This window comes from Apis laboriosa, unplaced genomic scaffold, assembly GCF_014066325.1.
Source record: "Apis laboriosa isolate Shangri-la unplaced genomic scaffold, ASM1406632v1 scaffold63_cov154, whole genome shotgun sequence".
Taxonomy (NCBI): domain Eukaryota; kingdom Metazoa; phylum Arthropoda; class Insecta; order Hymenoptera; family Apidae; genus Apis; species Apis laboriosa.
Window position 1 is genome coordinate 75,674 of NW_025223982.1, and position 23,091 is coordinate 98,764.

Genomic DNA, 23,091 nt, shown 5'->3' on the forward strand with positions numbered 1-23,091 from the left:
GATATATAATATAGACAATCAATATTTTTTCAACTTTTCGTTGCGATTATTTGAAGTATTTGCACAGACAAAGTTACGTGGATTAACGGGACGATTGTCGAGTACTTGAATGTTCGAATTACATCGAATATCCGACTTTTTCGAGTATTTAAAACAATCTTGATCGAAAAAATTCGATGGAATTGTACATCACACGTGAGATTTTTAATCGCGACATTGAATTTCTTTTTACCGACTTTTATTATAATTGCGTTTTAATTACGACAAAAATTACTCGTCTTGACGATCGTTATACAGAAATATACGTTCGCGATTTCGTTGATTAATAATAATTCTTGAATAATTTCGAAATGGAAGAATGACTTTACAACAGAAAAGAATAATTAAAAACGGATGATCAAATATAAATTTAATATCTAACGTGTAACATATAAAATAATTAAACGTAAGAAATGGAGGAAACACGATTCGGTTCTTCGTTTATTCGTTTTCGAATATAATTCTATTTTAATAGAATTACGTTATTACATATATGGTTTTATTCCAAATAAATTTTATTCCATTTTTATCACAATGTAAAAATATTTGTTGTCATGTATATAATAATAATATATTAAATAATCAATGAATGAAGGGATCAAATTCGTTTTTGACAAAAAGTGGCATTATCAAGATTCATGAAAGCAATGTCAATTAATCGATGTGATTGTGATAAAAAATACAATAATAAATGGGAGAGGGGAAAGCGAGAGAAAGATAAGTACGACAAATTACGCCTCGATCAAATCGTCGATAATCTCGATTGCTATCGCAATTATCGGCACGAGACACTTATCCTGTAATCAACACATTCTCGAGAAATCGATAAAAATAAAAATAAAAAAAAAACAAGAACGATGGTAACTAGAATGCAACGAGGAATCTTTCCATTATGATACGTGATCGAGATAATGCTCCACTCGTGATAATGGTATCGGATACGAATACATTCCGTGGGATTTTACGGATATTACGAAATGGAACGATCGAAAAACGAGAAACTATGCCTATTTTCCTCTCGTTCGAATGCATTTATCTTTCTAATTGATTTCGACGAATGAGAACAAATTGATTACGAGGAGAAAAAGATTAAAAGTTAAATATCGGTGATCAGGATGAAGAGAGAATCGATGATGTGCGATAAATGCATATATGTAGCAATAATCGTGAAAATTTCAAGAGATGCTTTTGAAGAGATGTCGAATATCGATGATGCGGAAAAATGAAAGTTTTCATGGATGTTGACGTTTTGATGAAATAAAAATTATTCGTCCTGAAACGAACGAATAGCATTTCGATGTGATCGAAAGTACATTCGATTACACTTACAATTACAAAAACATGGATTTCGTTTGAACACATCTGGAGCATCTTTCGTTTGTTCCAACAGCGATCATTCGATCGGTAAAATAATTAAAACAAGAATTCGTGAAATAAATCTCCATATCGCGATCTTGTCGATACGACGCTTTTTTCGATGGAATAATAAAAAGAAAGTAGGTCACAGTCGTTGGCGATCGATAAAAAAGATCAATGATAATGGAATGATGTGATATCGCGATGATATTGTAAAAAAAAAAAAATGACAAGGAGAAAGGTTAAATATCCTTCTAACGTTAAAATCATGATCGATGATGTTTCATTTAAATGGGGATATCGACGGTGCCTTGAAGTTCTTTGTAAATCTCCTGATAAGTTTTCCCTTTGGTTTCTGGGACTAGCATATGCGTGAATATCGTGGCAGCAACCATGATCGCGGCGAAAATCCAGAAAGTCATATCTGTTCCTAGCTCGTCGTTCATCGTAGGGAACATTTTAGTCACGACGAATACCATAAACCAGTTCAACATGACCGCAACACTGGAGGCGACTGCTTTCGTTTCAGCGGAGAACAGTTCACCCATTAACATCCATGGCACTGGACCCAATCTAGGGAAAAAAAAATTTCGTTAGAATTCGATAGAAAATGAAAAATTTTTCATTTGAAGAATTTACATAGAATTCATACACAAATCTAGAACTGAATTCTAAAAATATGAATAACTAATTTGAAAGCACTTCGATTAAATTTTCCACCTTTCCACTAAACTTTCCATAAATAAAATATTCGAATTCGATTCGAATTCCTTCTAATTAGAGATCGATGTAGAAGAAAGAAATATACTATTGTTTCCATTTTCGCTCGTTACTCGTTACTTATGATTCAACTTACCCAATGGAAAAGGCGATCATAAAGACGATCAAGGAAGTCAATGGTAACCAGCCAAGCGAAGTGACGTCATTTCCGCTATCCTTCTGCTTGAAGTAATATCCAAGCGCGATCAAACTGACTGACATAACACCGGTGGAAATCATGAGCAGCGGCTTCCTTCCTGCTCGATCAACAATCAACGCCGCGACACCTGACATTACCAACTGCACAACAATTTATACCATAAATGTCTCTCACGAGCGAATTGTTTTGTTAATTCGCGTAGCTAGAACGCAATTTGAAGGAAAAACAATTGAACGACGAGATTGTTCGTTCGAGAAAACAAATATTTTCATCGCAAATAAAGAAAGATTTCCTAAGATTTGAATAATTTGCTAATTTTAATATCTAGATAAATTAGTAATAAATTATTGGAGCATGATATTTATTAATGCGAAAAAATTAATCGAGAAAGATACATATAGGAAGTCAAACCTGAACCAGTGCAACGAAGATAGACGCCAGTTCCGGCGGCATCGAGCTTCCGGATGCTTTGAAGATCATCACGGTATAAAAGATGACGGCGTTCACTCCGGAAGCTTGTTGGAAAAACATCATTCCGAAGGATGCGATCATGGCCTTCTGGTTGACCGGAATTTTTGCCATTTCAAAGATGTTGGGCTTCCGGCCGGAACTCGCGTCCGCCGCCATTTGCAATTCGTTCAGTTCCTGTTTAGGATCGTAATCTTTCCCTCTTAACACCGACAACGCCACAGTGGCATCTTGCTTTCTGCTTTGACCCTAGATGTTTACGATAGATTATTAAAAGATAATTAATTGAAGAACTCGTAAAAAATTCTCGTACTCACCACCAACCAGACGGGAGATTCGGGCATCCAATAGAAGGTAATCAAGAAGAGGAGAATGATGAGGACGCATACAAGGGCGAATAAAGTATAATTAAGAACGCTTCCGAGAATAAAAGAGACAAAAATTCCAACGGTGAGGAACAATTGGAAGAGCGCACCTAAGGTTCCCCTGGTCGAGACTTCGGCGATTTCGGAGATGTAGGTGGGACCAAGGACGCATCCTGCTCCAACACCAAGACCAACCAAGAATCTGGCGATATAGAGAAGCTTGACATGCGTTGCAACCAGAATAATTCCCCACGACAAGAGGAATGGAATGGCCAGCAAAAGAAGAGATTTTTTCCGCCCCATTTTATCCGCCATCGATCCTGATGGAATAGCACCACAAATGGCTCCAACAGCGAGTAAAGAGCTGATCCAGGAACCTTCTTCCTGAGTGATTATCAACCATGAATCGGCTGCGTAGAGCTGAGGAAGCACCGGTGAAGTCCATGCCAAGGCTGAACCGACTCCAACCACCAAAAAACAAGCTAGAAAATGAGAGTTGAATTAAGATGACTGAAGAAAAAATCAGTTATTTTTCATATTATCGAAAAGCGTGATTATAAATTAGGTAAAGAAGGAAAATTAAGCTTAATGATATAATTTTTAATTTTAGTATTCGTTTCTTTTAACGATTTAATATTTCTACGTGAATTTATTAATTTCGTAATCGATTAAATAATTAATTGATTATCTAATAATGATAAATATTTCTTAGTCATTCGTGTTACACTTAAATTCAATTACAAAATTGCGTCACAATAATGTTTCGAGATAACATAAAAATTCGTAATCGTATCGAAAATGAAAAGATAATCTTTGAATATGTGTGGAATAAAACAACGTATGGTATATTTATTATATAACATATAATTGATAAATAATGTTGCAATAATGATTGATCGATGAGAAAAAGATATTATTCCGATTTAATTAATTTTGAACAAATGTTTAAGCGATTTAAACCAAAACGCATTTCTTAATTCTGTGAATGAGAATATTTTATGATTTGTCAATAATTGTGTAACTTCTCCCACGAATTTTCTAACGAAATTTCTAATTTTATTATTTAAACGAAAGAAAACGGAAGTAAAATGATATATTAAATTAAAGCAAATAATAGATAACTGGATAATAGATAACTGGAAGCAAAATTTAAAGAACTATAAGTCTCTTAAATCTTCAATTTTTCAATAAATTCAATAGTAATTATTCTCTCTCGCTCAAAAATCTAAAAAAAAATTAGTAAATTGCAAGGGATAAAATCGAAAAAAACGAAGATGAGACAAGAAATAATGGAAAGATATCGAAAATGGTTTATCGCGTGTTGAACGTCTTCGTGGAAATACCGGAAATAGAAGCAAGGTATTGCCACAGCTTCCTGCTCTCCTGGCGGACAGCCGCGTCATTAATCATCCCCGTGCCTTCCATTTCCTCGAAATTAGCGAGCATCCACTCGAATAACGTGTCTGCACTCGGAGAACGCCAACTACCACGATGGGATCAAGACGATTTCTCAAAGAAAATCAATGATTCCGACGATCGATCGTTCCTTGGACCGATTCAAATCGTAATCGATCACGAGTTGCTCCTATACGACGAATCGTGTCGAATCGAGTTTTCTCACCACGAGCACCGTTTGTCAAATCTCGGATCGACGAACACTTTAGGTGAACCGCATATTTCGGATAAAGCAAACCCGATCGAGTGAAACAAAATGGAAGTGATTACGGCGAGGACCGTCATATATCGCGCTCACTATTATCTGCCCATCATTATCACTACTCTCATTTATTATCGCTTATAATCAAAAAAAAAAAAAATCGTTTGGAAATCACGATTAACAGATACTTAACAGATACATAACAGATGGACTAGTTGTGTGTAATGATTTTAAAGGAATCAAATTGAATGTATAACGTTATAAATAGTTACACAATGATTACATAATTTTATTTCATAATTTTACAATTCTACATCAAATCGGATAATCTGATAAAGAATGGGGAAAATTTTTTTACAAAATATTATTCATTTATTATTGTTAGAATTTATTAATAATGGTATTTTGTATCACTTACGATAACATTACTTTTTTTCTGTATTGCTATTTACTTTAAACTAAAAATTATGGTATCATTTTGATTTGGAAATTTTTCTTCTATAGTTCCTCTATAGTCGAAAAAATTATTTCAAAGAGAAAACTTGTTTTTGAATCTTTGAAATTTTTCAATAGAATTTTTTTAATTTTTTAATTTCTATCCTCGTTTAAAATCTTTTAAAATCTTTTGAAATATCTATAATTATAAATTAATGATTTATATACACGAATTGTTTCGTTCATGTTACGGTTGAACAGGAAAGAATTTTAACTTTCATGAAATTTTTTTTCAAGTTTTCTTTTACGACTTTTCTTTCTTCGAAATTTAAATTTGAATCGCACTTAAAATTGAATAGAGATATAAATAAATTGCTCGAAACTTCATCGTCGTATTTCTTCTCATTTAATTCCGTTCACTCTTTGCACATTGAATTTTCAAAGGAAAAAGAAGGAGGTCGTAGAGATGAAAAATGTTCATCAACTTACCGTCTCGATATTTCACGATATTTCCTCTGGGATTTATAAAATATCTCGAACTGTGTTTCGATGTATCAATTCGTTATTGGAAAGGTGCGATATATTATAAATATTTATATAATATATGTACATGTAAATATAACATTTTTTATTATTAAAATTAAATTTCAAATTAATTAATAATTCAAAAAACATATCAATCAACTGAATCGTGCACTATGATATATACGTTTTTTTTTGTTCTTTGATATCTATCAATATCGATATCATGATATGTTGATCACCGTTTCAGTTGCATCGAATAACATGTTTACCATTTTTGTCCTTCGTGTGTCCCTGTTTCGAAGAAACCTCAATCTCATGGTGTGGTACAGTTAATTATTAGATATTGGATTGCAAGATTTTTTTTTATTATTATATTTTTTATACAGTCTAATATCTAATATAAATGTGCAAAAAATAAACAAGTTTTATTATTTTTATTTTTTTCTTTTTACAAGTGATACAAATTTTTCCCTCATTATTTTAAAATAATCTAAAATTTAATATTTGATCTTAATATTTGTTCAAATCTCGAACATACTTACCATCGTCGCTTCATTATTTCGATCAATTCTAATAAATCTATCAATAAACAATATTTAAGCGTTCTTTCAACTCTTCAATTAATTAATCCTTTTAAGAAGCCACAAATCGTCCAAATCAACGTTATCATTCAATCGTATTTCATATCGTTGATAATTCGATCGCGATACGAAAATCTTTCCTCATGTTTCTTGTAAGAAATCATTGATCATGATAAACCATAACTCGTCTTTATTAATCTTTCTGCATATTTTAAAACTTCATATAATTATTATATAATTATGAAGTATAAACCAATTCTATTTTATATTTTATATTTTAATTTGCCCCAAAATTTCAATTTTCCCAAAAACTGTATTTTCTTAATTTTCATATAATACGTTTTATAATATAGTAAAAATTTTCACTTAACGTCAAGCTGAAAAAAAATCCCAAATAAAAACCTATTACCATAATTATATCACATATTTGTAATTTTTAAGATTACAATATTTAAACGACAAATCTAATTTTCGTCGCAAATCTGAATAGAACCTCTCGATACGATAGGATATCATAATGGAAAGGGGCGATATGACAATTAGCCGAGGCAAACATCATGTTGCCATAGAACGGCCATTATTACAAGGGACGATAATTCTGATGGATGATGATCGCGCAAACCCTCGTTATTCAGCAATTATAAATCGAATCTGTGGCACGTGGGCCAACAACGATACATTATCAACGTCGATCTAGGTTCGTCGAGTTACCACAGGAATTTAATTATTCGAACAAAGCCTGTTGGCGTGGATAGAACCCACTTCCGGTTATCGGCGAAGATTAATAGGAAGACGTAATTCGAATCATGGCTAATTTCAGAGAACCACAACCGCCTTGAAGAAGAAGAGAGATATAAAATTTTTTAAATTCTCCAGAGATGATTATTAATTATTATGAATTAAATTACTTTCGTTAATGGACGTTTCATTAGCAACAAGACGAATAAAAATACGCGTTAACGGGAATATTTTAATGAAGTTATAATATAATATAATGGAGTTATAATATAATTGTAATTACCCTTTGAAAATAAAACGTGCAAACAAAAGCAATTAAATCGATTTATCAAACAGCTCGATTTGATTTCATCGCATAGAAAATGCTTACCTCAACTTCGAATTACCGTTATCGGGTTCTCAAGATATTTCAGGGTCATCATAAATCACGAATCATGCATGATTCTACGTATCTAATTATCCAACGGTTATTTTGTCTTCTTCAATCATATTTTCGAAAGAGAGATAAATCGAAAAAATAAATTTTATAATAAATTAAGATGCACTGATTCAAGTGATCATTCATTTTATTAAAATTGTAAAAAATTCTAATTAACGAGGAACAAATATTTACTGTAAACGGTGAACGTCGACTCGTAGCTATATAACACGATAAATCAATCGGTTGACAACGAAACTTTATCTTGGTTCGGAATTCGTTAAAAGAACGGGAAAGCAGTATCGTCAATAAATCACTGTTTGATCCCAAGTGATAACAAACATTCACGTCCACCGTTTGCAATCTTTATCTAAACGATGATACGGCTGAAGGAAAGAAAAGAAGCTTTAAGCGAAGAGTAAACGTTCGAGATTTTATCAGATTTTCCTTCCGAGATTAAACATTTACCCGTGATTTTACTTGTAGGTGTACGGTAGCTTCTCCGATATGTAACAGAGATATAAATTAAAATACTCACTATTGACGTCGATCGATGAAGAGACATTCTGGATCAATTGACATTTTTATTTATTACCTTTTTAAGAACTTCAGGCGATCAAGCATCAAGAGGTAATTATTATCTATTATTTATAATATTTCTTAATGGGATAAAACTTTTCATATGGATATGTTGTAACGACAGGCAAAAGTGCGGATACAAGCAGTGATAAGATAAGATGTATATAAATATAAACACGACATATAAAAAAGAAAGATAGATAATAAAGTCATAAAGTATACAGAGAATATAATAAAGTGAAACGTGTTGAAATAATATTTCGCATGTAGGTCAGAATCTGAAATCCTTAAGGATTTTATTATTTATCTATAGCTCTTGATGTATCTTATCAAACATTAACGAATGTAGCACGAAATTTACCAGATGTTATTTCAGGAAGTAACTTGCTTTACAAAGGATAAGTGTTATTGAAATTTTCACGAGGATTGTAATCCACCCGTAAATTTTCAAAGTATCTAAGAGTAACTATTATAATAATCATTCGATATTAGACAGATATTTTCTAATATTTATTAGAAAAAACCAAAATTATATCTGTCTAATCGTTATAATTATTTCATAAGATTCTTTTTTTCAGGTTCAGATTATTTCCGTAAATCGTCCTGTCCATCCTGAATCGATGAAAAATAATACATCATTTTAGAGTGATTGATTTATAGATCAATGATATTTATTCAATAGCCACAAAAAAAAAGGTACCATTTATTTCTCATTATCTCATCATAATCTTTTTTCACTTTCTGATTTTTCTTTTATCTTTTTAGATCCTTCACTGCAATTTAATTATATCTGTGGACAATATCCATCCTGGTTGGGAAAGAAAAATATATCAGAATAACCTTATATTACTTTCAATTATAGTTATGGAATTAAGACTTAGAAAAATTGCCATATTCGGAGAAATATAATCCTATCACGAAAGATTTCAGCTATAAGAGATCCCGATCTATCAAGGATGATAGATTTCAGTCATAAAAAAACACTCCAAGATCAAAATTAGAAGTTCCAACAATAAAACGGAAAATATAAGAACACTACGAAACAATAGAAAGAAAAAAGCAACGTCATGAAGAAAAATTAACATTACGAAGATATAAAGATTTCAATATTTTCAGATGGAAGAAATGAAGAAAACGAAGAGAATGAAATAGAGCTACAAAGTTTTAATATGAAAATACGGAATGCTTGTTTGTATATATATGTAAATATATACAGGCTATTTATGCAATTTATGGTGCATATATACTATATATATTCGAAATTTAAGAAATTAAAATTAAAGATTGTTGTCTCATCTATAAACTTCTAGGTGATTAAAATTTTTGAAATGAAACGAGGAATACTAGATCGATATTGTTAATAGTTAGCCTCGACCGGATTTTATGCCGAATATTATAAAAAAAAAATTCTAAAAATTGATTTCTAGGTGAAGTAAGTAATATTAGTTTCCTTATTACTCGTCATAAAATATACTACGAATCATTCAATCGAGAAAGTCGTAAAAATCAGACAGGAGAATCGCAATAAAATATTTAAACAAGTAATAACTTTCTTTATAAGAAAAGATAATTCCAAATCGATTAAATTAACAATTAATGAAAATATTCGATCAATCTATTATATGTCTACGCGTATTTCGAATACACAATACAATTTTCCTCGTTACCTTTCGAATTTTTCTCCAAAAGCGATATCCGTTCATCCTCCCGTTAATCTTTCAATATTTTCCTCCTCACGTCGTTATTATTTTCGATTTCAACGAAAAAAAAAAAAAAAACGATGGAATAATCGAAATCGACGGATCGTAACAGCCTGCCAGAAATTCATCGCCTCCAGATTTATTGTTATCGAACGGTTGACCGGTTTTTATTGCCTTGTTGCACGTTTCTAGGAAAGACTGTGTTATTTCGTGGATCGACCTAATTCTCGTTAATCGATCGCGTGTCGTAAGAAGGTAACGAGAAATCAAAATAGAAGGGAGGAGAGAAAGAGAACAATGAAGGAAGCAGCGTGTGGTCCAGGAAAAAAAGTTAATTAATTAAAAGTTAGACGAGGGAACGAGGATACGATTAACGAGATTGAACGTCCCCTGGAAAAAGATTTCTGTGTCGAATTACATGGTTCTGAAAAGAAATTAGTGGACGTTTCTACGGGAAACATGATAAACTTTTGTCCTGTCGCGACTATTGGTGAAGAAAATTTTTAAAAATTGGAATGGAAATCCATGGTCTGGATAAATAATAAAAAATATGTAGCAAGGAAATTTTAATGAAACGAACGGATTGAATATTTTATTCTCTCTCTGATAAAGATTTCATCGGACCAATGAACGTAGAGATTTCATAAGTTGAACAAATAGTAATTTACTTTCGTTTTGTCACGACTACTCGTGAGACAACTCGTCTAAAAATAGATGAAATTCGACTATAAGATAAATAATAAAAATGGCAAGAAAATCTTAATGAAGTAAGACAAATATTTTATTCTTCCTCTGACAAGAATTTCATCAAGATAATCAATCGCAAAGATTTCCATGATTCATAAACTACACGAATTGTAATTTATCTCTGTCTTATCGCTACTCTTCGTGAGAAAATTCGTCTAAAAATGAATGAGTAATTCATGAAAGTAGTAAGTGAATAATGAAAATGGCAAATACAAATGACAAATAATAAATAGAAAGAAGATTTTAATGAAACGAACATACCAAACATTTTGTTCCCTTCTTACAAGGATTTCATCAAGATGACCAATCGTAGAGATTTCCAAATTTCCAAGAGAATTTCTCGGAACGAGTTATCTCGCCATTTCCTGTGCAAACATGACACGAGGGAGAATAGTATTCCGACAAGTGTACCAAAATCTCGTTCGTGTGATGTACGTAGTTTTGAGAAATTGTATTCCTTTTCCTCCTGAGGATTATAAATTGTTGATCAAGCACAAGAATCATTATTAAACATTCCTTCCTCCTTGTATATCGTTTCCATTCTTTTTCAAAATTTTTCTTTTTCCTTTCTTCTTTCTTTATTAAATGGATCGCAATTTTTTGATTCATGATTTCCGAACAATTCCAGTTGTTAAAAAAAAAAACTCATATTTACCATTATCCAAATACTCCATTTTCTTACGCTATCTTTCTAAGACAAATTTCTCTATCTATTGGAATATAAAGAATTTGGAATATAAAGAATTTAAAAGCATAGGACATTCATCGTGTGTTTGTTTCTCGATGCAGAATATTCAAAGGAATCACCGACACGATTCATCGATGAAAACGCGATGCGAAAGATCGCGTAGCAGCCGAATTAAAAATAACAAAGTTTACCTACAAATTACCATATTTTCTTTGATATTTATCGTCGCAAGAAACTTGAACACGATAAAGTTCAAGGAAAGCAAGAAAAAAAAAAAGAAAATAACCGGTGAAAAGATTGCGGTTCGACTGGTTCTATTAACCTTATTTCTATTCTATTCAGAAAGAGAAACTTTTCCATTGAATTAACGAAATTGATATTCTACGTGAAAAGAAATACAACTCACTTTGTCACTTTATCCGCAAAAAAGAATGATGCACGAGTTTAACGAAATTTTCTATTTGGATCAGGAAAAGGGGAACGGATATTAACAAAAAAAAAAACCACAATTTCTCAAAATTACCGCTTCTATTTAAAAAACAAAAGTACACTTTCCAACTTTTTTCATTTAAGTATAAAAAAAAAAGAAGAGCGATTTTCTTCTAAATATCTTAATAATTTTCCAAAAGAATTCGTTCGTTTCTCTCAGAATTACAATGATAGAAACGTATTGTTCTCGAGGTGCTTTTTAGGGAAAAAAAGAAAAAAAGAAAATGAGTAAAAAGAAACGCGCGTTTCGTCGATTAAATGAAACGACCGGGGAGACGATGGTCGATAAACTTATATTAACGTAAGTACAAAACCAGTAAAACTTGTACGAAAGAGTGAGTGGGTGAGTGAGTGAGTGCGTGCGTGCGTGTGTGAATGTGTGTATACAGTTAATAAGCGCAAGCACAGCGCGTAATTTTCGACGAGACCGATAGTAACGGGTCGTAGGATGTATCGTAAATTGTCTGCGATAGTTACATTGGTCTTAACGTCGTATCTGCCCGAATACCGATTGAATATTACGGATAACGAGCCGATATCGAAATAGGAACGATAATTTTTCCTCGAACGGTAATTATCGGTCGAATCATTCGGCTGAAAATAAATTCGCGCTTGCCCAACGCTCGATGGTGGTTCAGACCGATAAACTCTATCAAGTTTATCGTAAGAAAAGTAAGGGTAATTAAGTATCGCCCGTTCCCTAGAATCGTGAATCGTCGCTTGAAGCGTCACGCTGGAAACCGCGCTCGTGAAACCGGATTTCCTCTGCTCCTCCGGAATCGATATTGAGAGAACTTTTGTCTTCGATGGAGTGGTTTAAGTAGTCTGACGGAACTTATTATACCGTAATTACCGTTTTAAATCTTTGATTCGAAGGATAGGATTTCTTGATTTCTTCGAATGATAATGATTTCTCGCGATGGCGGTTGAAGGAATTTTCATACGAAATCCTTGGAACGAAGAAGAGATCGATGTTTAATCGAACGAAAGAAAATGAAATGAAAATGCAATTTCTTGATTTAAGGATAATGGTTAACCAACCATCCTTAATGGCAAACACCATCGATGCGAAAATCAATAACGAAAGGCAATTTTAAGCTGGAATATGATTGGTGTCAAGTAAGTTCGAGCCACTTCAATAAAGAAGGTATTTTATCCCGGTCGTAAAAAACAATGAGAAATCAAGGACTCGGTAAAGTGGCACGATAATATCACATCGGCGAGGAACAGAGGAGAACCAGTTTATCGTATCCTAGTATAGCTTAGCTAAGTATCGACTTACGTGCTAATAAGGCCTGTGGTGTAGGTAATCGGAATAACTCATCGATTATCATTGTGATAGCGCTCGTTGAACCGCGGGTAATGATCGTTTTTGGTGGGGATTATTGCAGTTGTCTACGAGTTTGCCGATCTCTCTTTGACAAAGTAAAATCTACGATTACTCGTAAAAATTGCACCGGTATCATCTTTGTCCGATACTGGCTTAACGTTACATTAAAACGAACTTAACGCTAAAACTAAAATACGAAAATATGAAACTAAATACGCTTTATTTTCTCTCTTGATTCTCTTTTTTTTTTATCTACCTTTTTATCTACCTTCGTTCTTGATTTCGAATCATGTGTAAGAAGCTGGTAAGGCATACGCGAGCTTCTTCGCGGCAAAAATTGATCGATCGAACCATACGCCGGAAGGAGGTTCGACGATTATGATCTATCAGCGTCGTGTTTTGGGTAACGATAGTTCGGAAAATTAGGTTTTTCAGTCTTTATCACGTGTCACGTTAAATTGACGTGAAGAAAAGCAAAGAAACGGTTAATAAACAAAGAAAAAACATAGTCTAATTCATAGATCGATTCATTGATCGATTATTTAATTATATCGATATATTTAAACGGACGAAAGAAATCTTGTAGATTATTCTACGATCGTATGCGCGTGCGGCAAGAAATATATTTCCATTTGGAAAATAAAAGTTACGTTCGATAACGAGGTCCGTGTCGTTCTGTTTCGATAATCGGAATCGAGATCATTTCGATGATCCGTCGAACAAAGATCACAGACGTTGTTCCACGAACGATCTTTTGATCGATCACGAAAAGAAAATATTCCTGGTCGCAACTGAATTCTCCTGTTCGTCAAGAATGCACCTGTGAACGTAGAATCGTCTAGTGTGTCGAAAGTAAGCACAGTCAAGGAAGTTCAAATCTTAAGCAACGCGTTGTACAAGAAAATCAATTTCCCTGTGTCGGTTGTGTACATCAACTTGTATCGCCTGCTAGTCATCTTATCGATCAGGCTTTTCGTCTCTGTTTCGCTATGGTGAGGACTCCAACGGATAGACACCACGGATATCCTGGTCGTCTCCCAAGGAATCGTATCCAAGACCTATACCAAACACGATCACGGTGAAAGGAAAATATTTAAAATAGAATATTTGGAATAGACTTATCTTTGGAAGAGAAAATCTTTCGAGCATGTTAACGACGTATGTCGTATCGTGTAAAGATCAAAGGAAAGACTTTCTTAAAGAACAAAAGGGCAAAATATCGTGGGGATATATATTGGAGATAGAATTTCATATAATTTCCAGTGAAATCGATAGTTACCTGGCCGTCTTGCGCATCCGGACTATCCAAACTCAGGTAATCCAAAGTGGTGGCACTATAGGCCAACAGAACGCTGTACAAAGGAAAGCATTTCAATCTCGTGGTCGGTAAGCCCTCGTCCGACGACACAAGACTGTTCGGACCCTCGCCCAATTTAGTAACTTGAACTTCGGATTCCTGGTGATAAGTAATCTGAAATTCGAACGGGTCCACAGAGATGTGAAAGTCTCGTTAAAGTGCGGTAACGGATAATTAAAAAGGATAGATCGATGAGGTAAGAAACGTATATCTCTATTTTATATTTACCTCTTTGGTATCCTTATCGGTGCTGAGGCAAGCATGAAGAACTCTGGTCTTTGGATTTCTGGTGCTTCTATGCGCCTCGAAGAAGCTTCTAGGATCTGTCAGGATCAGGACGCCTCTCCAACTTAAGTTACGTTCCAACCAGCCCGTACTAGAGATGGCACCTATCTATAAAATCCAATAATTCGTGTATATATTTTTAAGTAAAATGTATATTTTTCTTTTATGTTGAACTCGTCGCGCGAAAAGATCTCGATTTTCTACGACTTCCGTGTATTTTGAGTAATACGAGTTTCATCCAGTCGACGATCACTAATTAAAATTTCATTTCAACGAGCGAAGTTCTATTGTAATGCCATTTACTCCATTTAATCCCAGTTATTTATTATTTAATCAGTATAAAGAGATCGCTTATTTGATCGAAATAATTTCTCGTTCATTTACCTCACTTTACGTTCGTCGATTAAAACGCTTCAGTTCGCGAGGAAGCAAATGGATGTTTACTATTTCTCCAAATTAAAAGTTAACTCAACTTTTTAAAAACGAATTAATTCTCGATGCTTCAACACTCGAATATAGATATGAAAAAGTCTCTTCTTACCCTGCTTATGTACTCCACGTACACACCCTCGCGTTTTCCCTCGGTCAGACCCGCCACGTACCTCTCCTCCGTTGTTTGAGTGGCGTTGGACGGGTCCTGTTGCGTGGTGGGTTTCAATTGAACCTCTCTGATATACGCGACCAATTCCGGATTGTCCATCGAGACGCTGTTCAACACGTAATCTCTGGTCATATTGGCGTCGAACGCCTGCCTCCTGCAATGAAACGTTCGATTTTATGTACACCAATAGCCTAGATTCTTCATTAAATCCAGCATGCATGGTAGTGAGCTGTATCTCGTTTAAACCGTACAGAAGATAAAATGATCGTTGATGGATATTCGAATACCTCTCTGAATCTCTCTGTATCTGTATCAATTTATCGTGCATAGTAAATGAAACGGATATTCGAAAATTCAAATGTCTGCATACGTATTATTATTATGGTAATTAATGTGATGCATCGCTAAATAAAGTTTGATCCGAAATTTAAGATTTTACGAGTCAAATTTGAATTACATTTTATCGTTAATTAATTAAACAATAAATTTGTGGAAGATGCATCGATAATTTCAAGAAAGAATTTTTGAGATTGCTGAGAAAGTATAACTTTATAATTTACGCATATTTGAGATTGACATTTCAATAAATGAATTAATCGAGTTTCGACATTAATAATGATTTCGTTAGAAGCTCGTAAACGCTCTTTCTTTGACAGAGCTTTATTGAACAGCCTTTGTCACGAGCGACCGAGGGAAAGGATAATCGTCGAGTGACCTAGTAATTAACTTCGTTTAACAATCGCATTTCTTCAATGTGGCTAAGGCTAAATGGAACGATCTTTGTGGATCTCGAAAGATAAGAGGACAGTTATTTGATATATCTCAAGTGTTATTAATTATTTCAGATGTATCAAATATATTTGCATACTTTTGTATTTAGACTATTTTATCATTTAGGTGATAAATATTTCCTACAATGTAAAACCTACATTCAGTATTTTTTTTTTATTACCTGCAAGATAAATCACGTCGTAAAAAATGCAAACAGGATTCAAATTATCCAAATATCTCATCAATCAGCGTTAATAACAATTCACACAATTCTTATCAATTGAGCGGATTATCCATATTTTACCACGGATCCCGGCTAACTGCGATCAAATATTTAACTCATAAGATAAGATCAGAAACGAGTTCGAAAATCTAAACAACGATGCGTAAAAATAGCGAAATGATTGGATGAGCTGCGCATAATCAATTGAAATCGGCGATATCGTTCGCAATTTGTCGTCCATTTTTTTTTCTCCTGATTGCCGTAAATTAACGCGTCGATTGTCATAATTTTCAAAGCCGTGAGCGAACGTTGAACGGATGATAAAAGGAGAAGAAAGGGTAATAAAAAGCGACGAGATCCGTTTAATTATTTAATCCCTCGCGATATTGTGCACGTTCTCTGCTAAATTAATGGAAGGGATAATGGAGAGAAAAGAAAAATAAAAAGTGCATAGATATATAGATGGATACAACGACAGCTTTAGGGGCTTTTTCCAAGTCTTTTATTTTACGATGCTGTAAAATTGTTACGTAGCGCGTTTGATTGCACATATCCGTATAAAATAGGGGATAAAGAAATCGAAGGATATAAAAGAAACTTGAACCACATCTTGAATATGAATTTATAAAGCATAAAACTTTACCTCGATAAAAGAAAATCGAGAATTAAATTTTGAGGATGGATGGATCTTGATCTTTAATATTCGTTGGATGTATAATGGCGAATAAAACAAAGATATTTATAGGAGATAAATAAGGATTTTAATAGAGCGATTTTACGGCGAAAAAAAAAAATTTACCTCAAGGCCGCAGCCTCGCTCCAGACAAGGAGCAAGGCCATGGCAGTGGAAAACGCGGCAAGGAACGCCAAGCAGGGGGCCACTCTTCTCCACCAGCTTTTCTTATAATTCGCCATCGTGGTCCCTGACAGCGTCGAGCCCGCGGGTGGCTGTAAGACCCCGGTGACTGGGGGCATCCCGGTGGGGGCCATTCTGCAATCATAAAACCGTCTCCCATTAAACATTCGTTATTATACCACGCGGGAGGAAATTTTAAAGACCATTTAAAAATAACTGATTTCACATACGTTGCTGAATTTTATTTCTAATTAAAAGAAGGTATGTTTATGTCGAAGGAAGCGAATGAAACGAAAAAGATATCTCGTCGAATGATCCGTGATAATTCAATAACAATGTAGACTATTGATGAATGATAATATCTACTTTTTATAGTATCTATTTTTTCTTCGAATTCTATGTAAATTTATCGTGGAACAATTGTGATATTGATTTTTTAAGAAGTCGACCTTTTAAAGTGCCATTTGATAAGGGAATAAATCAAGGAAGTCTACCGCCATTTACGATACTATTTACTTTATCCTTTTCTATATTTTTTATTCTTATGAAGTCTTTCAAACTTGAACAAATAATTATTATATTAAAATAATCATAAAGTTGTAAAATATAGAAATATAGAAAATACAGGAAGAAAGAAAGGATATTGATAAAGAGGGTGAAAAGGAGAGGGAACCTTTTAATGAACTTTCTCGATACGAACTATTGATCTTGGGTTAAGTATTTAGAGGAACCAGCTGCAATGATTCGATTTTCCTCTACGTTAGTCCGCATCGTGATACGATCGTTGCGTGCGCAAGGTTTCCTTGCAGTTTGATTTAACACCACGTTTACATTTATCAGAGAATTTACCTCTGCATACATATTTCGTAGCGCTGTTGCAATTTGAAAAGAAGCTCGATCGCGAGAGAAGACAAAGATCTTGTAGAAAAAATTAATTCTTGAAGAATTAATTTGTTCACCATTATATATCTTGTTAAATGATATAATGTAACAAAATATGATAAAATATAATATCGATACTTATGATAATTACGATAAGAAAAAAATTCAACGAAATTAAAATTTATTAAAATTCTATTCAGCCGTAAAGTAAATTCAAAGAAAATTCACCCTTTAAGTGGAATATATCTACATTTCATGTATACTTCCTGTACCTCGCCCTTTATCCATTCCGTATACATAGCGATGAACGTCGCTGCTTGGCATTTCACGCGATGCATCGTGCTTCGAATGGTTATTATAACGAAGCCTCCAACCCCGATATCGCTGCAAGACGTATCCAGTCGACACACACAGTCGTAAGTACAATACGAATTGTTCCGCCGCATAATGCGAACCATAATCGATGCGCTGCTTAAGCGACTTGTAGTCCCATGACCAATATGGCCGAGGAACAGAAAGGAATAATCCTGGATAGAAAATATTTCACGGAAGTGAAATCAGTTTTTCGATCGAGATTTCGTAGCGATCCGGTTTGTGATGTCATCCATTACGCTCGCGCGGTGAATAGCTAAACTTTCACACGATACCATAATGCAACTGCATCTGAGTAGCTGATGCAACTCTAAGTATCTCAGTCCTGATACAACGGCTGGCCCCGTTCCCGATCGATGATATCGCGGTATAACATCGTTATGACTTTGATGTATCGCGCGATGGATCCATTGTAATTTCGTTGTAATAACAAGAAAATGGTAATCAATTGACACACGTTCTGTAGAAAAGATGGCCGACTTAGCGTGCACCAGACGTGGATTTATAGGGGCAATTTGATTTACGACGAGGACAATCGGGAACGAGAAACAGAAAGAAACGAAAGCAACAGTACAGCTTTGGTTATTAAAATATTTTTCATTCCCTTCGTGCTATTTCTTTACCCGTTACATTTCTTCATATATAATACATTACACAGCTCGTTTACTCTTTTCAGACTCTTTTCGTATTCTATATATTTTCTTTTTCTTTTCTCTTTTTTCTTTTTTTTTTTTTTTTTTTCGTCATTTTCCGAGAACAAGTGGAAACATTTGCAAGGGAACGACGGTTCTTGAAGCAAACCTCGTTACGTGAAAGAATGTTACACGCGGAAACAATGTTACATCGTGCTGCAAAATAAAAGAAACTAATGAGGAATAGTAAAATGTAAATAGCTTCAAATGTTTTCTATCCTTTGAATGAACTTGAAAGTCATGGTAAGCAGTATTATTCGAGAAAAACAGGAAATGAATTTTTAAATTCGTTACATTAAATAACAGCATAAAACGATGAAATTCTTGAATATATGAAGAGCAATATACCACGTGAAACAACTAGATATTTCACATTTAAACAATTGCAAAGTAAGACACGAAACACGAGTAGCTAAGCATTTTTTAAGTGAAATTTACAACGAATTCTTAACTAGTCCATCTACGTGAAAATATTCAAATACAAACAAGATATTCCACGAGAAGTTTGACATAAATTCTAGCTCAATAAGAAACTTCATTCGTACTTCGTCTCAGTCTAATTTCCATAAGGTAGCCAAGATGAAAGAGAACAATTTTGTACGTTAAACGCCTCTTAAATTGGCCGACCCAATTGTTGGCGATACTCAAATGCCTGGCTTCAATTTCCACCGTCAAAAGATCTTCTTCGTCTTTACTCCACTTCTCGATCTTGTTTTCAATCGTTCAATTGTTTTCACGACGCAAAAATTCAACTTACCGAGAAGAAGGTTCAAGGGTTTAAGACTATGACAAAGAACGCGTGCAACAATATATCGAAAAGGGGAAACGAGCCACGAAATAATAAATCGCATTGAAAGTGTTTTTTTTCAACGGAAGCTTTATGCCTAGTTTTCAACGATGCGATTGTTACCCGAGCTCGGGATTGGTAAAGTATGTAAGTACGTGGAATCGAGTCTGTTTGAATATCGTTAGTGACCTCCATTGTCGTTGATTGTAGTTGATCCAATGTTTATGAAACTGAACCTGCTTTGCCATGATAATCGTGTCGTGAAAAAAAAAAATGAAGATATTCTTTGGAAGCATAATATCAATTGGAAAATGACGAACTGGAATAAAACAATTCTATAAAAGTTCAATAATAAAAGATTGTCTTCATCGGAAAGATGCTTTTTAACAAAAATCGAAATTTATTTTTATTAGAAATATATTATTGTTTTCTTCCTTAATTAAATATCTACGCGTATCCGAGTATACGCGAAAAGGTTGGTAAATTTATTAAAAGCAATTCACTCTAACAAATGTATATATGTTCAATTGTATGTATATATGTTCAATTGTTGTTACAAGCGTGAAATTTGATCACAAATAACATTCTGATACCGCAAAATGCATATACCGCAATAACAGTTCCGTTTACAATTTTATTAAAATTCATGCCCAATTCATACTCGAGTTAATTGTAAACGGTACCTTTCAATTATGCAATTTTGCGATATCTGTAAATATTTTCCAACCAACAACAAGTTTAAATTGTTTTACGCATAGTCTATTTTATCTTCATCATGGCGTGATCTTCTCAAGTGACTGAACGATGAAGAGATAAAAAAAAATGAAAAGATAAATCCAGTATCGGGAATTTTTACTTTGTTTCGAGTCACGTCGTGATAACGTATATATATATAAAAATAAATGCAAAATCGATCCGATAGTAAAAATTCTGTTCAGATATCTCTTAAAGAAAATCTACAAAAAATTTATTTTTCGATCTAAAAAAAAAAAAAACAATTCGTTCAGACGTAAAACAAGTTTTATCCAATATCGAAACAATTCATCAAAACATCAAATAACGATCATTATTTTCCCCATTTTCCTTTTTTGTTTGCACAGTTTGTTCCTGATTGACTCTTTCATATCACATCTCGCGGCAAACGGTAAAATGGAATTCTGGCCGAATTCCCCAATTTCGATCAATCGTGCACGAAGACAAGACACGTGTCGCCAGACACATTTAGGAATTTTATCATTGAAGAAAAAAAGCAAATTTCTTATAAGTTTCCTCGTTTATTTATAAACTAATCCCTATTTCAACGTATTTCAAAACAAATTGTATCTACAACGACAAAAACAAATTAGAAAATCATCCAGTGACACTTCTTACATGAAACGAAACGAAATTCGTGAAAGATCAAGACTACGAGGAAGAAAAAAGATTTGGCGCCATTTCTTGAATTTCGTTGATACGTAGGAATTAATCATCGTTAGAAAGAGATCATTTATAAATATATATAAATCATGATGGGACAAAGGTATGCAAATACACATAACTTTCAAATCACGAAGCATAACAGAGAATTGAATTCGTTCACTTAGGAAAAGTCAGCAGGTAGTAAACAAAACAAAACTCCGCAGAGTTCGTATCCATGTCAGTGAAAACGCGGCTTTCTACAATACTACTCTTCGCTTCGAATCCCTGTAGCGAGCGTATACGCAAAGTCGAAAACAACGATCTTCGCGCAAGTTTGTCCGGGAATTTGAACGTCGACATCGAAGCGCAGATACAATGTGATATATCGAGCGGAAACAAAGTAGATCAAAAGCGGAATGACGCAGAGACAGGAGGCGAACAAATTTCTCGAACTCGCAGAAATTCCCTCGAGCGTTGTGTGTTAAAATACGTACTTGGCTTTCACGGGCTCCATGCCGGTCCAGAATAATTCGGCAGGCGGATAGGAAGGTTCAACGGCGTACAACATTCACGTGGCTCGTCTCGCATCCCGTCCGTGACGCGACCGTCGCCTGGAAGACATCGACCAGGCAGCTTCACCAGGCCGACCTCCTGCACATCCTCTCTGCCGACGTCTTCACGCTGCAATCCAACTGTATTTTCCTTTGTATACAGCTCGTTTCTTTTAACGATCGACGATAAAAACAGCGTTAAAAAATGGAACGAGCGTGTCTGCCTATTTATTTGTGCGTGGAAACTCTTTGTGTTTATAATCAGCTGGATACTCTCTCTACCGGGCGCGAACAAAAAACGTTGGTCGGCTTCTCTTTCTTTCCTTTCTTTCGCAAGCCGATTCACAAAACCGTGGGATTCCTTTGTTGACGTTTCGAACGCGTCGTTTCACTTGTTCACCAACCGAATTCGCATAAGGTTTGCGAAGAAAAGTGACGACACGTCTGCTGCTTATTGTTTCGATCAGAGTCGAAGTCGCGTCGCTAGAAACCGGCCCTTACGAACGTTCCCCTCGATCCTCTTTCCACGGAACTAGAAAAGAGAGACTAGCCGCGCGAGCGTGAACGATCGGCAACCGTATCGACGAACGTCCGGCGTCGATCGAGTGGCGGCTCGGAGGCGTCGAGGTCGAAGGAGTCGCGGAAACGAAGAGAACGACGTTCGAAAGCGTGGAGGAGAGCACGGAGATCCGGTAAACAGATTTTCTGGACGGAGGAGCGTGTGTATACGCGAAAGTTGATTAGAACTCGGCGTGCTACGATGGAAGGACGGGAAGCGGCGAGTGTGTGTGTCGTCGAATGTCGCACTGCAGACCGGCACACGATCCACAGCCGTCCCTGTCGACGTTTCTTCCCTCCTTCTTTTCCTTTCTTTTTCTTTCTTTCTTTCTCTCTCTTTCACTCTTCCACTCTTTCCCCCCTTTTGCCTTATACTCGGACTCGCTTTCTCTCTCTCTCATACGCATACACACACTCTCTCTCTCCCACTTACGATTCTCTCCCACTCGCACGCGTTTCGCCGGCTGGTGCGTCCCGGTGCAGACACACGACGGCGTTCGCGACGACCACGACCACGACGATGACGACGACGACGACGACGACGATGAACACGTTAGCTACGATCGGTCCGTTGCGTTGGCTGACTAGGGAAGCACGCCAGAAGTCGCGCGTCGCTTCTCTTATGTTTTTTTCTCGCGTTCTTGTCTTTGAGAAACACGCGGCGCTCAACGAACCAAGCGCGATGATCTTTTTTTTTTTTTTTCTCCCCTCGTTGGCACGGAGA

The 23,091-nt window shown here is 35.0% G+C and overlaps 2 protein-coding genes and 2 long non-coding RNA genes across 7 annotated transcripts; 1 reads left to right on the plus strand and 3 right to left on the minus strand.

Annotated features, from left to right (window-relative positions):
- Positions 1 to 453: 453 nt before the first annotated feature.
- On the minus strand, positions 454 to 4,865 carry LOC122718420 (facilitated trehalose transporter Tret1-like). The gene is made up of 5 exons (XM_043943437.1): positions 4,491 to 4,865; positions 3,100 to 3,629; positions 2,726 to 3,031; positions 2,252 to 2,454; positions 454 to 1,968 (listed from the first exon to the last, which is right to left on the minus strand). Exons 1-5 carry the CDS (start codon positions 4,591 to 4,593, stop codon positions 1,683 to 1,685), a joined length of 1,428 nt encoding a protein of 475 aa, XP_043799372.1. The 5' UTR covers positions 4,594 to 4,865; the 3' UTR covers positions 454 to 1,682.
- A 523-nt stretch (positions 4,866 to 5,388) lies between these two features.
- LOC122718392 lies at positions 5,389 to 8,108 on the minus strand. 2 transcript variants are annotated; one of them, XR_006347371.1, is made up of 4 exons: positions 7,697 to 8,108; positions 7,454 to 7,562; positions 6,307 to 7,179; positions 5,389 to 6,158 (listed from the first exon to the last, which is right to left on the minus strand). It is a non-coding gene; the product is annotated as an uncharacterized LOC122718392 (long non-coding RNA). The 2 variants fall into 2 exon arrangements; XR_006347370.1 differs by having other exon boundaries at positions 5,389 to 7,179; positions 7,697 to 7,995.
- On the plus strand, positions 7,839 to 9,270 carry LOC122718393. 3 transcript variants are annotated; one of them, XR_006347372.1, is made up of 6 exons: positions 7,839 to 7,919; positions 7,988 to 8,131; positions 8,205 to 8,350; positions 8,457 to 8,532; positions 8,659 to 8,776; positions 8,846 to 9,270. It is a non-coding gene; the product is annotated as an uncharacterized LOC122718393 (long non-coding RNA). The 3 variants fall into 3 exon arrangements; XR_006347374.1 differs by having other exon boundaries at positions 8,205 to 8,346; XR_006347373.1 differs by having other exon boundaries at positions 8,205 to 8,542.
- Positions 9,271 to 13,635: 4,365 nt separating this feature from the next.
- On the minus strand, positions 13,636 to 23,091 carry LOC122718404 (protein Star-like). The gene is made up of 6 exons (XM_043943415.1): positions 21,753 to 23,091; positions 17,071 to 17,262; positions 15,218 to 15,431; positions 14,620 to 14,784; positions 14,314 to 14,505; positions 13,636 to 14,092 (listed from the first exon to the last, which is right to left on the minus strand). Exons 1-6 carry the CDS (start codon positions 21,824 to 21,826, stop codon positions 13,907 to 13,909), a joined length of 1,023 nt encoding a protein of 340 aa, XP_043799350.1. The 5' UTR covers positions 21,827 to 23,091; the 3' UTR covers positions 13,636 to 13,906.